The sequence below is a fragment of the Lactuca sativa genome, chromosome 1 (genome assembly GCF_002870075.4).
Source record: "Lactuca sativa cultivar Salinas chromosome 1, Lsat_Salinas_v11, whole genome shotgun sequence".
NCBI lineage: Eukaryota > Viridiplantae > Streptophyta > Magnoliopsida > Asterales > Asteraceae > Lactuca > Lactuca sativa.
The window spans coordinates 113,181,663-113,193,388 of NC_056623.2; the positions used below are offsets into that span (position 1 = coordinate 113,181,663).

The 11,726-nt window shown below is 33.0% G+C and overlaps 1 protein-coding gene across 1 annotated transcript; it reads right to left on the bottom strand.

Annotated features, from left to right (window-relative positions):
- Positions 1-2,127: 2,127 nt before the first annotated feature.
- Positions 2,128-3,257, bottom strand: LOC111921389 (AT-hook motif nuclear-localized protein 23). Its single transcript, XM_023916963.3, has one exon. The coding sequence runs from the start codon at positions 3,177-3,179 to the stop codon at positions 2,373-2,375; it is 807 nt and encodes a 268-aa protein (XP_023772731.1). The 5' UTR covers positions 3,180-3,257; the 3' UTR covers positions 2,128-2,372.
- Between the last annotated feature and the right edge of the window lie 8,469 nt (positions 3,258-11,726).

Sequence of the window (11,726 nt, forward strand, 5' to 3'; positions counted from 1 at the left end):
AAGCAGTGGTATCAACGCAGAGTACTAATAAATATAATAATCATATATGGTCCTACACTCATTTGAATAATCAAAGTTAGCTCATCCACTAGATGTTTTAATTAGCGTCTAATAGCGTACAAAAGACATTTCTTCATCTATGTTAGTCTTGTCATTTAGATACACGTTTGGTAAAAACTATAATATCATAAAGAACTAAAGTAGTCTGTATTTGGCAATTACATGGTTTATTATTGATAAGCACACACGTTCCATGATTAGGAATTTTCCATAAAAATTTAAGGTGTTTACCATAAAGAATTTTCCTTAATTAACTTACCTTCATTTAATATCTACAAGATTTTGGCCAACTTCATACGCTTCTTTAGTCTCCATCCCTTGTGCATTTCTTAAAAGTATCTCTTTCTATCTTGTTAATTGATTATAGAAAAGTGTATCTACCATGTTATGTTGATTAAGTAACCCTATATATTCCAATTAGAGGTGTTATAAACTACTTATCTAATTCATTGCATTAGCATACTTAAACCCCATATATATGGAAGGTTGAAGTAATCATAAATAAGCATTGTACTAGACTAAATTACAATTCTTGTACACGCATACTATGCAGTGCACACATGTGCAATGTAAGCCTTGTAAAATTATTATTCACTACTTATCCATGAAAAGAAAAGACATACTAATCTATGCGTATGGGAAAGTATTAGTAAAAGTCAGTGTAAACCTTTATATTTAATAATTTTATGGTAAAATAATACATGATATGGTTCTGTTATATATAATAATCGGATGAGAAGATTGTAAGAAAATGAAGATAAAAAACTTAACTTTTCCTTATAAGATCCTCCGGGAGATTAAATTACCTGCAGAAAGTAGCTCATTGATTCTAGCATTAAAAACATGGAAATTGGCAACCGTTATGTAGCTAATGATTATTTTAATTTGACAATTTGATTGCTAATCTAATAATTACATAGCTCCAGCTTGCACTGTCCTAGCTATATTTTCGATTCCCATAGTATTTTGGTCAATAACTAAAGAATAATGTGTTTTGAAAGGAAAACATGAGGGATAAAGTTGCATGGATTTGTGTTCATATAGAATCTTTTACGAACTTTGAGATTATATATTAAGTTAAAGGAGGTAATATTAAAACTTCAAGGCGGTAAATAGAGATCTTATGTAATTAACTTATTTCTTGTTTTTGTTTCAAGAATTAATTAAATGGTGTACTTCAACTAAACATATGTACATAAATCTTTAATTATGAATATACTCACTTCATGCTATGAGAATAGCACTATATATCTTAGTGAGTACATGGATCAATACATTATAGTCAATCTTTTGGACCAATGCAAATAGAGTAGATAGTAGGAAAGCATTAGTAGAGAAAGTTAGTGTAAAACTTTAGGTTTAAAAGTTGATTGTAAAACACATGATATGATTCTCTAAGCAAATCTAGTCAACTGTAAACAAAACAATTCAATTTTCATTAAGTAGATAGCTAATGATACTTTTAATTGGACAACTTGATTGTTAATCTAGCAAATACCAAGGTCCAAGTTCCGGCCATACAAGCTCTAATTTCTATTTATAATGATATTAATTATTGTAAATAACAAAAGAATAATTTGTTTCGGAAAGAGAAAAAGAACATCTATTGGGCATCGGCCAATAGAGAACAAGGTGCAAGAGAGTATTCAATTTAAATAGAACCTAAGACTTATAAATAAATAACAATATATACAGAGAGAGAGAATGAGAAAAGCTTATCCATTGAATATAAATAATACCCAAGTTGAACATTATTATATTTGTTAAAGCAGTAATATATTCAAGTCTAATAGATCATATAAGATTTACTTAGGGGAAAGATCAGAGGAGAGTAGGATATATATATACTCGATCTAATGAAAAGATAAAGCATTTACTTAATAATGCTTTATATAACCTAAAAGCAAATGAAGAAGACTAATTTATTGAGGAACTTTTTAGCACATATGAACTTTTGAATTTAATCGATATTCTTGCATGAATTTTGCTTCTGAAAATAAACAAAGATTGATCTTTTTAATGAAATCAAATATCAAAAGGCTATTAACATGATCATAACAATAATGATAATCAAGAAACTCCGTTTTTCCGTTACATAAAACGAGCAAGGTACAACAATTAACATCAAGATGAAGAACTAACAGTAAACATGGAATCAAAAAGAGAAGAAGAAATCCCTAGGTTGAAGAAAAAAAATCAGAAAATGGGGAGATTAATTATTGTACAAGATGGAGAATCATGATTGATGATCCAAGGAATTTATCTGACCTTTTTCCTTGAAGAATATTAAGCTTCGACTTGGTCAAACGTAGTCAGAAGGGTGGCCGGCTAGCCATGTTGCCAGACCAAACACCACCGTCCACCGGTAGCTGAACGTTAGGCATGTTAAGTGGTAAGTTAAAAAACGGCAAACCCATTGATGAGGGGTCCGGAAAAGGATGATTGACGCCACCATTCCCGTCTCCGCCGCCTCCATTCCCTCCTCCACTACTGGCAGCCGCTTCCTCTTCATCCAGTGGCAACCTTTCATACGCCACGTTTGTGAAAGATGCTGCTATCACAATCACCGGCCCAGAAGCGATCAGAGCTCCGACGACATTCCCACCAACAACCTGTCCTTGTCCACCCGCCAAGTATATAGTTAAGCTGGTCGCCCCCGGTGGTGCCGGAGGTGGCAAGAAGGAACCAGACAGCGAGAGTATCTCAAACCTGCCGTGGAGGGTGAGTACAGATCCGGCCGCTGCAGGTTGCCGAAGACTGACGTTGTTGACGGTGCCGCTGCCGCTTACTATACAAATACCACGTTGACGCTTCCTGGCATAATTCGCGATGGATTCAAAGACATCACATCCACTGTTTATCTCAAGGATGTGTGCACGGAGGGTATTTGCGCTCTCCCTAGTGATGATCACAGGTGGTTTGGGCTTGTTTTTTGAACCAGGGGGGCGACCCCGTGGCCGGCGCCCTACTATATCACCACTACCGCTGCCGGAGCCAGGAGTGTGTTGGTTGTTGTCATCTTCGGAATCAGGAGGGATTTGGAGGTGGAGGTCAGGGCGATGTTGCAGGTTTTGGAGGGAGAAAGGGGAAGTGGAGCTCAAGTCTAAATTGTTTGACATATTATAGGTATAGATCAGGAGGAGGAAACTAAAGGGGTGGGGGGAGAAACAAGAAGAAAGAGATGAAGAATAATAAAGTATGATGGTAATGGAGGAAATTTATGTTTAAAAAACAGAAAGATGGGGTATTTTTATGAGAGAGAGAGAGAGAGAGAGAGAGAGAGAGAGAGAGAGAGAGAGAGAGAGAGAGAGAGAGAGAGAGAGAGAGAGAGAGAGAGAGAGAGAGAGAGAGAGAGAGAGAGAGCAAATAGAAAACTAAGGGGTAAGCAAATGAGTGGAGAAAAACAAAGAAAAAAAGGTTGAATGGTACTTTTGGTTTGAACAGTATGGAATAGTTACACTGACCTATCTTTTGTTTTTAGGGTTTAAACTATTTTTTATTAGAATATTAAACTAATCTTTCAATTTGGTATTATTTGACTAATAATCCTTTGATTTTAATTATTTTTAACGGGGAAGGATCTTTCTTAGATGGTGGAAACTACCAAGTTGCTAGAAACCACCCAACGCAATAAGTAACTCTAAATGTTTTGAAAATACTTGTTTAACGATGGTGATTCGAATATTTTTCGTTGACAAATTTTCAAAAATTGTGCCTATTGTTTCTAAAAATATCAAGTTTGATCATTCTAAATTTTTAATATGCATGATGACTTGTTTGGTTTGAAAAGATTTAGGGCGTGTTCGGTATGGAGCGTTTGGAAATGTTTGAGAGTTTCTAGCTTCTAGCGTTTAACAAAACGCTCAACAGAAAGTCTCGTTTGGCACTACAGGCTTTTAGTGTTTAGTTTAAAAAAAACGCTCCAAATCCAAATGCTACTTTACGTAACATTTAACAAAACTCTACCCGCTATAAGCTACCCGCTACCCGTTAGAAGTTACCTGCTACCAGCTACTTTTACCGAACACGCCCTTAATAGATTGTCCATATTACAAAGAACTGTATTTTTTTCTGTTAATTATGAATATGTGTGATACATGGAAAAATCATATTTGAAATTTCACAAGAACCATTTATGAAGCTATCAACAAATAAACTCTATCCCAATCCCACCCACTCATAAAACCCAACATATTTTTATTCGGTTGTTATTAGTACAAAAATGACCTATGGTAACCGTTTTTTTTTTTTAAATTGTGGCAATTTTGATTGTTAGCTTCATTAAAAGTCATTAATCAAATTTCAATAATATTTTAGTCACATGTTAACTAAAAGTCATCACATAATGTGTAACATATACTTTACTAACCTTGTTTAATTATCTTATTACATATGATTGTTAGTTTAAAAAAATGAATATCATTAGATATTATGTTGTTTTAAACGTTTAAGGTAGATAGTTATAGTAAAATAGAATTGTAAGCGTTTAAAATTATTATTTTTCGGTATGGTTTTAAGCGTTGAGTTCTAACGAAATAGTTTTATAATATTTGAAGTTAAACTAAGTTTAGAATCATTTGGAAGGTATTGGAAGTGATAGAAAAGTCTTATGTAATTCCGATCAAAAAGTCAACAATCAGAATTAACGAAAGTATAACGTCTAAGTTGGAAATAAGTGAAACTGATTTTATTGGAAGATCTTTTCTATGATATTTTTATTGGAAGTTGTAAATTATCTCGTTAGAAATATATAGGCAAAAACCTCATCGAAAACGGAGTTCTGAGTGAAAAGTTATGCATTTTAGTGTTTAGGGGTAAAACGGGTAGCCAAACCGGGTCAAACCTGACCCAACTCGGGTTTTTACCCATTGAAACACGATTTTGGGTCATTTTTCTGCCATTTCAGTTACTCACATCCATATGGGAGATTTTCACCTACATGATCAATCTTGAACAAGTTTTGAAGATTAAATCAAGATTTTGAATGTTCTTGAAGTATCAAGTCCAGTAATCAAGGTATGAACTCTTAATTTTTGGATTAACCCTTGTAATTAGTGAGTCATTAAGAGATTAGGGTTTGATCAAAGTGGGTTTACCACTGATTTAATGAAATTAGGCATGAGTTTATGTTATTAACCTAGAAACTTAAACATAAATCAAGTAACTACATGTAAACTTGGGAATTAATCATATGGTTTAAGAGTAATTAGCGAAAATTAGTAATGAAACCCAATACTTGAATTAGAATAGATTACTAAAATATTCAGTGTTATCATTGTAAAATAAGAATTTGGTGATATTGATCGTGAGGTTTGATCATGTAAAGGGTAAAATGAAATCATAAAGGGTATAATTGTCCTGTTTTTGTAAAAATCACCAAAATTTGTAGAAAAATCGTATGGAGATGTGTTATATATCCTTGGAAACCTGAGAATGTATACTTTGATTTTTGTTTTAAAACCAAAATCTAATTCTTGACTTAAGATGGGTGAAAACAGCTATATGTTCAGTGCAGTAAGGTTGAATTTTGACAACTTTGGGACATTTTGACAGCTTTGGGATGCTGTTTTGTAAAATTCATAGAAAGATATAAAAATGTGAGGTGAGTGGCATTAGAAAGATATAAGAGTCTATTTTGTTAATATTTAGAATTTATTAGTTATTTTGATATTTAAGAAGGGTAAAACAGATCTGCAAGTGACAGCTATGCAAAGAAGAAAAAAACTAAAATTTCTAAATTGAAAACAACATAACTTGAGAGTAGTTGAGTAATTGCTTATGAAATTTGAAATATAAACTCCAGGGGTATAATTGAAGGTTTTAGAGGCCCGAGGATGGTGTAATTTCATCAGAAAAAGTGGAATTTTATCGCAACATTCGGTTACAACACAGTGAGTTCACTATAGGGACAACTGTATGTTATGTGTTATATGTGCAATGTGCTATGTTGTGTTAGTGATCCAAGTGGTCATTACTTGATATTGGATTTTGATGCCTTTGGCCATGTAGAGCATGAATCGTATCACTTTGGTATTGGCTTTGTGCCTTTGGCCATGTAGAGCATGACTCGTATCACTTTGGTATTGGCTTCGGGCTAAGTATGGCTGAAAGCCTGTATATTCTAGCAACATGATAAAAAGAAATTGTGTTTTATGTGCCTTTTGGGCTGAAATTTGTGATTTTTATGATCCTAAATTATTGTGTCTCATTGATTGTAATCCCTTGAATCTAACCGGTTATTGATTTGGAAAACCCTTCATTTGATACACATATAAGTCTTTGTTGTCCTTTGTTTCTTTTTGTTCCTTTCATATTGTTGCGTATATGGAATACCATTATATTGTATCTATTTTTGAACTCACTAAGCAATGCCCGCTTATCCCTCTCAGTGTTTAACTATTTCAGGTGATAAGCATCCAGAGTAGACAGGCTTTGTTGGAGGACTTAAAGTAGTTGACACGACTACGTTTGTACTTTGTATACATATATGTATATGTATTATAAATTCGTGGGTAGTTATGTATTTATACTAATTATTAAACTTTGTAAAAACCCTTTTAGTTGGTTTGTATCCATGCTTTTGTACTTAGACCACTAATGTGAATTATAATTATGAATATGCATATAGCATGTTTGGCTTTATGGTAATTTTAGTGTTGGGGTCTTTCACAATGTCACCAACACTAGTAGAAAACATCACCATTGCAAACTATTTTCATATATTTTATCACTGTTTTATATATAAAAAAAATATGACAAATACTAGCCAATAGTCACAATAAATCATTGAGACTGTAAGTATTTTATTATGAAATTTCCAAAAAAATATGAATATAAGTGTTTTACGATAACAATTTAGTTTTATACATATGACTAAAATTAATGATTTTGAATATAAAAGAATAACAACATGTGATTGTAAGTATTTTATCATGACATTTTAAAAAAAATAAAGCATATAACTAAAACTATTTTATAGTCATGTTTTAATTTTTATGTTTTTCTGAAAGTAAAAGTTTATATCAATAAGAGATAAAAAAACATGTGGTAAGTGTTTTCCGGTGATAATGTTAAAAGTGAAACCAATATTTGGATTGAATTCAATTTTTTGGTCTCTAAATAGTTTCAATTTCCATATTTACTAAAATTTTCACTTTTTTTCCCTCTTTACCAAAAATGTTATTTCCCTCTTCCTCTAAAAATTTTTAGCCATACTCCTTCTCTATCTATTTCTCTATTGTAGCCTTCATCTATAAATAAAAAACCTTGGACCGCCCTTTTTTTTGCTCATACACAATTTCATCCATCGCTACCACCTACCAGAACTACTACACATTCAACGTCGACGCCGACACCACCATCTTACCCCGACACCACCTTCCTACCCTAAAGCGACATACCTTGAAGCTAGCATCTATTACGAGCTCTATTACCATTTGGCGTTGTTGCTCCTTCAAAACAACAACAAGAGCTTATTTGTGTGATTGTTTACGCCTCCATCCTTTTTCTTGAAGAGAATGGTCACTTTTTTGATTGTATTATTAGTTACTAAATCGATTGATTCCACCCTAACAACTTCTTCACTCCCTCCTTTTAACATCCTAAAATTTAAGACTAGGTTCTTAAATTTATAAAGTAAATAAATGAAAATGATTTATAAAGTCAAATTTTTAAGGAATAATCAAATTGTTAGTTGATATGAAGTTTAGAAAGTTAGAATTAAAAATAATAACATTTAAAGGGTTAAAGGGCCAAAAGTGTCAAGTTTGCAAAGTAAGTTGATTAAAGGGTTGACTCAATTAATGGAAGGGACCAGAAAAGTTATATAAAGGATGGGGAAGGACTTATTATGTCAAAACATAAGTAAAAGTTACAAATATTAAAGATTGGTGAGTTTTAAACAAAACAAGCGAACTTGGGGGACCAAATTGTAAATCTGGAGAAATAAGATGCATCCATTCCCTCATATGGAGAAAAACATATTTGAGCCTGTTACCACCTCCTCTAATGGCGATTTTGATCTCAAGGGCTTCTTGGGTTTCTTCCAAGTGAGTAATTAAACAACTGATCCAAAAAGAGAAGGAATCAATGCTTGAATGGTATAATTTCTCTTCATTTCAACCTATAAATCGATTTTCTGAAGTGGGTAAACCTAATGTCGAAATTAGTATGATTCCTTGATTATGGTTTGGTTTTCTAACCTCCCTTGAGTTTTTTTGATGTTCCAAACTTCAATCCATTCAATGGGATGATTGGATTGAGGTTACGATCATCAAAAAAACTCAAAGGGAGGTTAGAAAACCAAACACTAATCAAGGAATCATACTAATTTTGACATTGGGGTTTACCCACATAACAAAATCGATTTCTAGGTTGAAATAAAGAGAAATTATACCTTTCAAGCCTTGATTCCTTCTCTTCTTTTCTTTGGTTGCTTAATTCCTCACTTGGAAGAAACCCTAGAATCCCTTGAGATCAAAATCACCATTAGAGGAGGTGGTAAGAGGCTCAAATATGTTTTTCTTCATATGAGGGAATGGATGAATCTTATTTCTCCATATTTACAATTTGGTCCCCCAAGTTTGCTTGTTTTGGTCAAAATTCACCAATCTTCAATATTTTTGATTTTAACTTATGTTTTGACATAATAAGTCCTTTCCCATTCTTTATATAAATTTTCTAGTCCCTTCCATTAAGTCAACCATTTGATCAACTCACTTTCCCAAGTTGACACTTTTGGCTCTTTAACCTTTTAAAATGCTATTATTTTTACTTCTAACTTTCTAAGCTTCATATAAATTAATAATATGATTATTCCTTAACGATTTAACTTTATAAATCATTTTCATTTGCATCTGGGGACAACATGACGAAATCAATGGAGTCCATTGTAGTTGAAGTATTTGATGAATAAAGGAAGTTCATAGTCATGAATGGATACTTTTGAATGACTTGGATTCAAAAACATGATGGATTGAATAATCTTTAGATGAATGTATGGAATATTGGCCATAAGGGCATTTTGGGAAATGTATTGATAATTGCATAATGAATCTCATATAATAAGTGAATGACATTCATGAGCATGAATTGACACTCTACCGATGATAATGAAACATAAACATGAAGGAATGTTAGAAAATATCTAGCTCCGGTGATTGTTATGACCCAAGGGCAATTTTGGAACATGGAATGGAATTAAGGATTCCATAGTAAGATTGGGCATTTCCAATAAGATTAATGGTGGTTTTACATGCTTAGCAACTTTCATATGAGTGTTCAATAAATTAGGAACAATCCTTGTGAGTTTTGAATGCTCAATTGAACAATTGGCTAAACCCTTCTTAAGGAATATAAGAACCAATATGTTCTTAAAACGAGTTTAATGAGCAGTTAATGGATTAAGTGGGATGTTTTAGGGAGATAAAACACCTTCTAATCATGTGTGAGAACCTAAACAAATGGTACAAAGTGATTTGGTAAAGGGTATTTAAGAACTATGCAAAGTAAGGTGTTATTTTGAGAAAAATTGAGTTTTTTATGTGTGTAGACACGAAAAGACTGCATGTGGAAAAGAGGTTTAAGAACTATACAAAATCCAATATCGATTCAACGATTTAGATTAAAACTCAGGTTTTTTTACCTTGTCTAGCCTAGGCGAAAAACTCTCGAGAAATTTTGAGTGGTGATGTTTTCGTTAATAAAATCAAATATTATATGACTTTATAAGAAAAGAGGTTTTCATTCTAACCATTAAAAAATAGCGTAGCTATCCTAATGAAGCGTTTCAAAGTGATTTTCAGACATTATCCATTTACAGTTACAAACTTTTGCTTTGTAAAAGAGTCTATGTCAGGAGGACGTCATGTAAAGTATCACAACACAGTAAATGTAAATAAGCAAACAACATCATCCATTGCATTAAATATATAATTTTAATACAAGCGTGTTCTGTACAGTTTTAGACACCAAAAATATAAGGTAAATCAAAATAATAATATGATGAGTCTTGAATGCGCTCCATCTCTTCAAAAGCTGGCATCGGTACTTGTTTACTGATGACCTGAGAATACAAGTTATTTTGAAAGAGTTTATCAGCATTAAGCTGGTGAGTTCATAAGTATTTTAGTGTCGGTGTTTGTTATCAAAAACGTTTGAACGTGTCTCAAGTATAAGTTCGTGAAATGTATGTAAGTGTTTGTAAAAGTTTGAATCTCTCAGAAAAACCTATATTTTCTAATAAAGTAGACTTCTACCACGGCTTAAGTGTTCTGTATGTTCGTTTGTCGTAAAAGTGTGTAATTTCCCAAGTGCAAATATCTTTTAACAAAATATAGTTTGTACATTAAAGTTCAAGTGAGGTTATCACTAAAAATATGTAATGGGTAAATCATTGTAGTACTGTAGCTTAGTTTTATAGTAACTACTGCTGTACTAACTACCTTAAAACGGATTTATATTAAGGTAAAATGTGATAATTGCACCATGCTATCGACTGGTAACAACGACATACGAATGGTAGTAATAATGGAATGACGTTTGGCACCCGCAGACCTACAGGTCCGGCTGTAGCTAGCAGCAAGGTGTAGGATAGTCAATCCAGTATAGATCTATACGCAAACTCACGCTCTCCCTCCAAGAGAATTCTGGCTACAACTCGGGCCATGACATTTAAGGCATGCTCCGATACAATGGATCACAATTGTTAACGTATTCATGTAAGGGTAATGTTTCTCGTTCTAGTATAGTTGTATATGTTCTCTTCCTAGTATAGTTGTATATGTTCTCATAGTATAGTTGTATATGGACTCATGAATGAACTGACTCATTGATCTAGCAGTTGTAATAGTATGATCCTGTGTTCCCCGATGGTAACTTACTAATGGTGTGCCTAGTACGTATGAATATGGAAGTACTTTTATGTCTATATATGTATATTTGATATATAATTAATATTGAAACGACCTTCGGATGGTCACCCGAAGTCCTACCAGACCACATCCAAATCGAGAAAAAGGAAATAGGGCGGATGGCCTTCCTAAGCCCTTTAAACATTATTTATACATCTATACATATATGGGCATGCAATTTATAATATAAAAGCATAAATAAGTTTTTATAAGACATTTGAAACATAAGTATTATTTTAAGAAAAGATCGACTTGATGTCAATCTATAAAACAATTTGAAGGCATAGGTTTGATAAAACAGTTTAAGTATAAGGAACATTTGTTTGAATCACAGTTGTAAATAAGTTTGAAAACTAAAAGGGTTTGTAAAACATTTTGAAGTAAAACAGTTTGATAGACAGTTTGAACAGTGATAAAATCACTGTTTTCCCTAGTTATTAATTACATGTGATTAATGCAATCACATGTGATTGAAGCAATAACTATAAGTATTTAACTTGTATTCCCCCCCCCCCATAAGTATTTAAAACATTTAAAATCATTTCAAAGGTTGATTAAAGGGGTATGAACTGACTTGAAAGTTTGAAGATAGCGAGATGGAAAACCGGGCAGAGTTTCGTCTTGGGAAACAGATTTTTCTCGGGATTCTCGGGAATCTCGGGAGTAAAATCGACCCTCGGGACTTGAGCAAAAAGACCTGAGCTTCGGGTTTGAACGGGCACGGAAATCGAGGCAAGATCGTGAGAGAAAGGAGAG

What these genes read in the sequence shown, in the direction of transcription:
- LOC111921389 (XM_023916963.3), bottom strand. Translation starts at nt 3,179, where the DNA reads ATGTCAAACAATTTAGACTTGAGCTCCACTTCCCCTTTCTCCCTCCAA.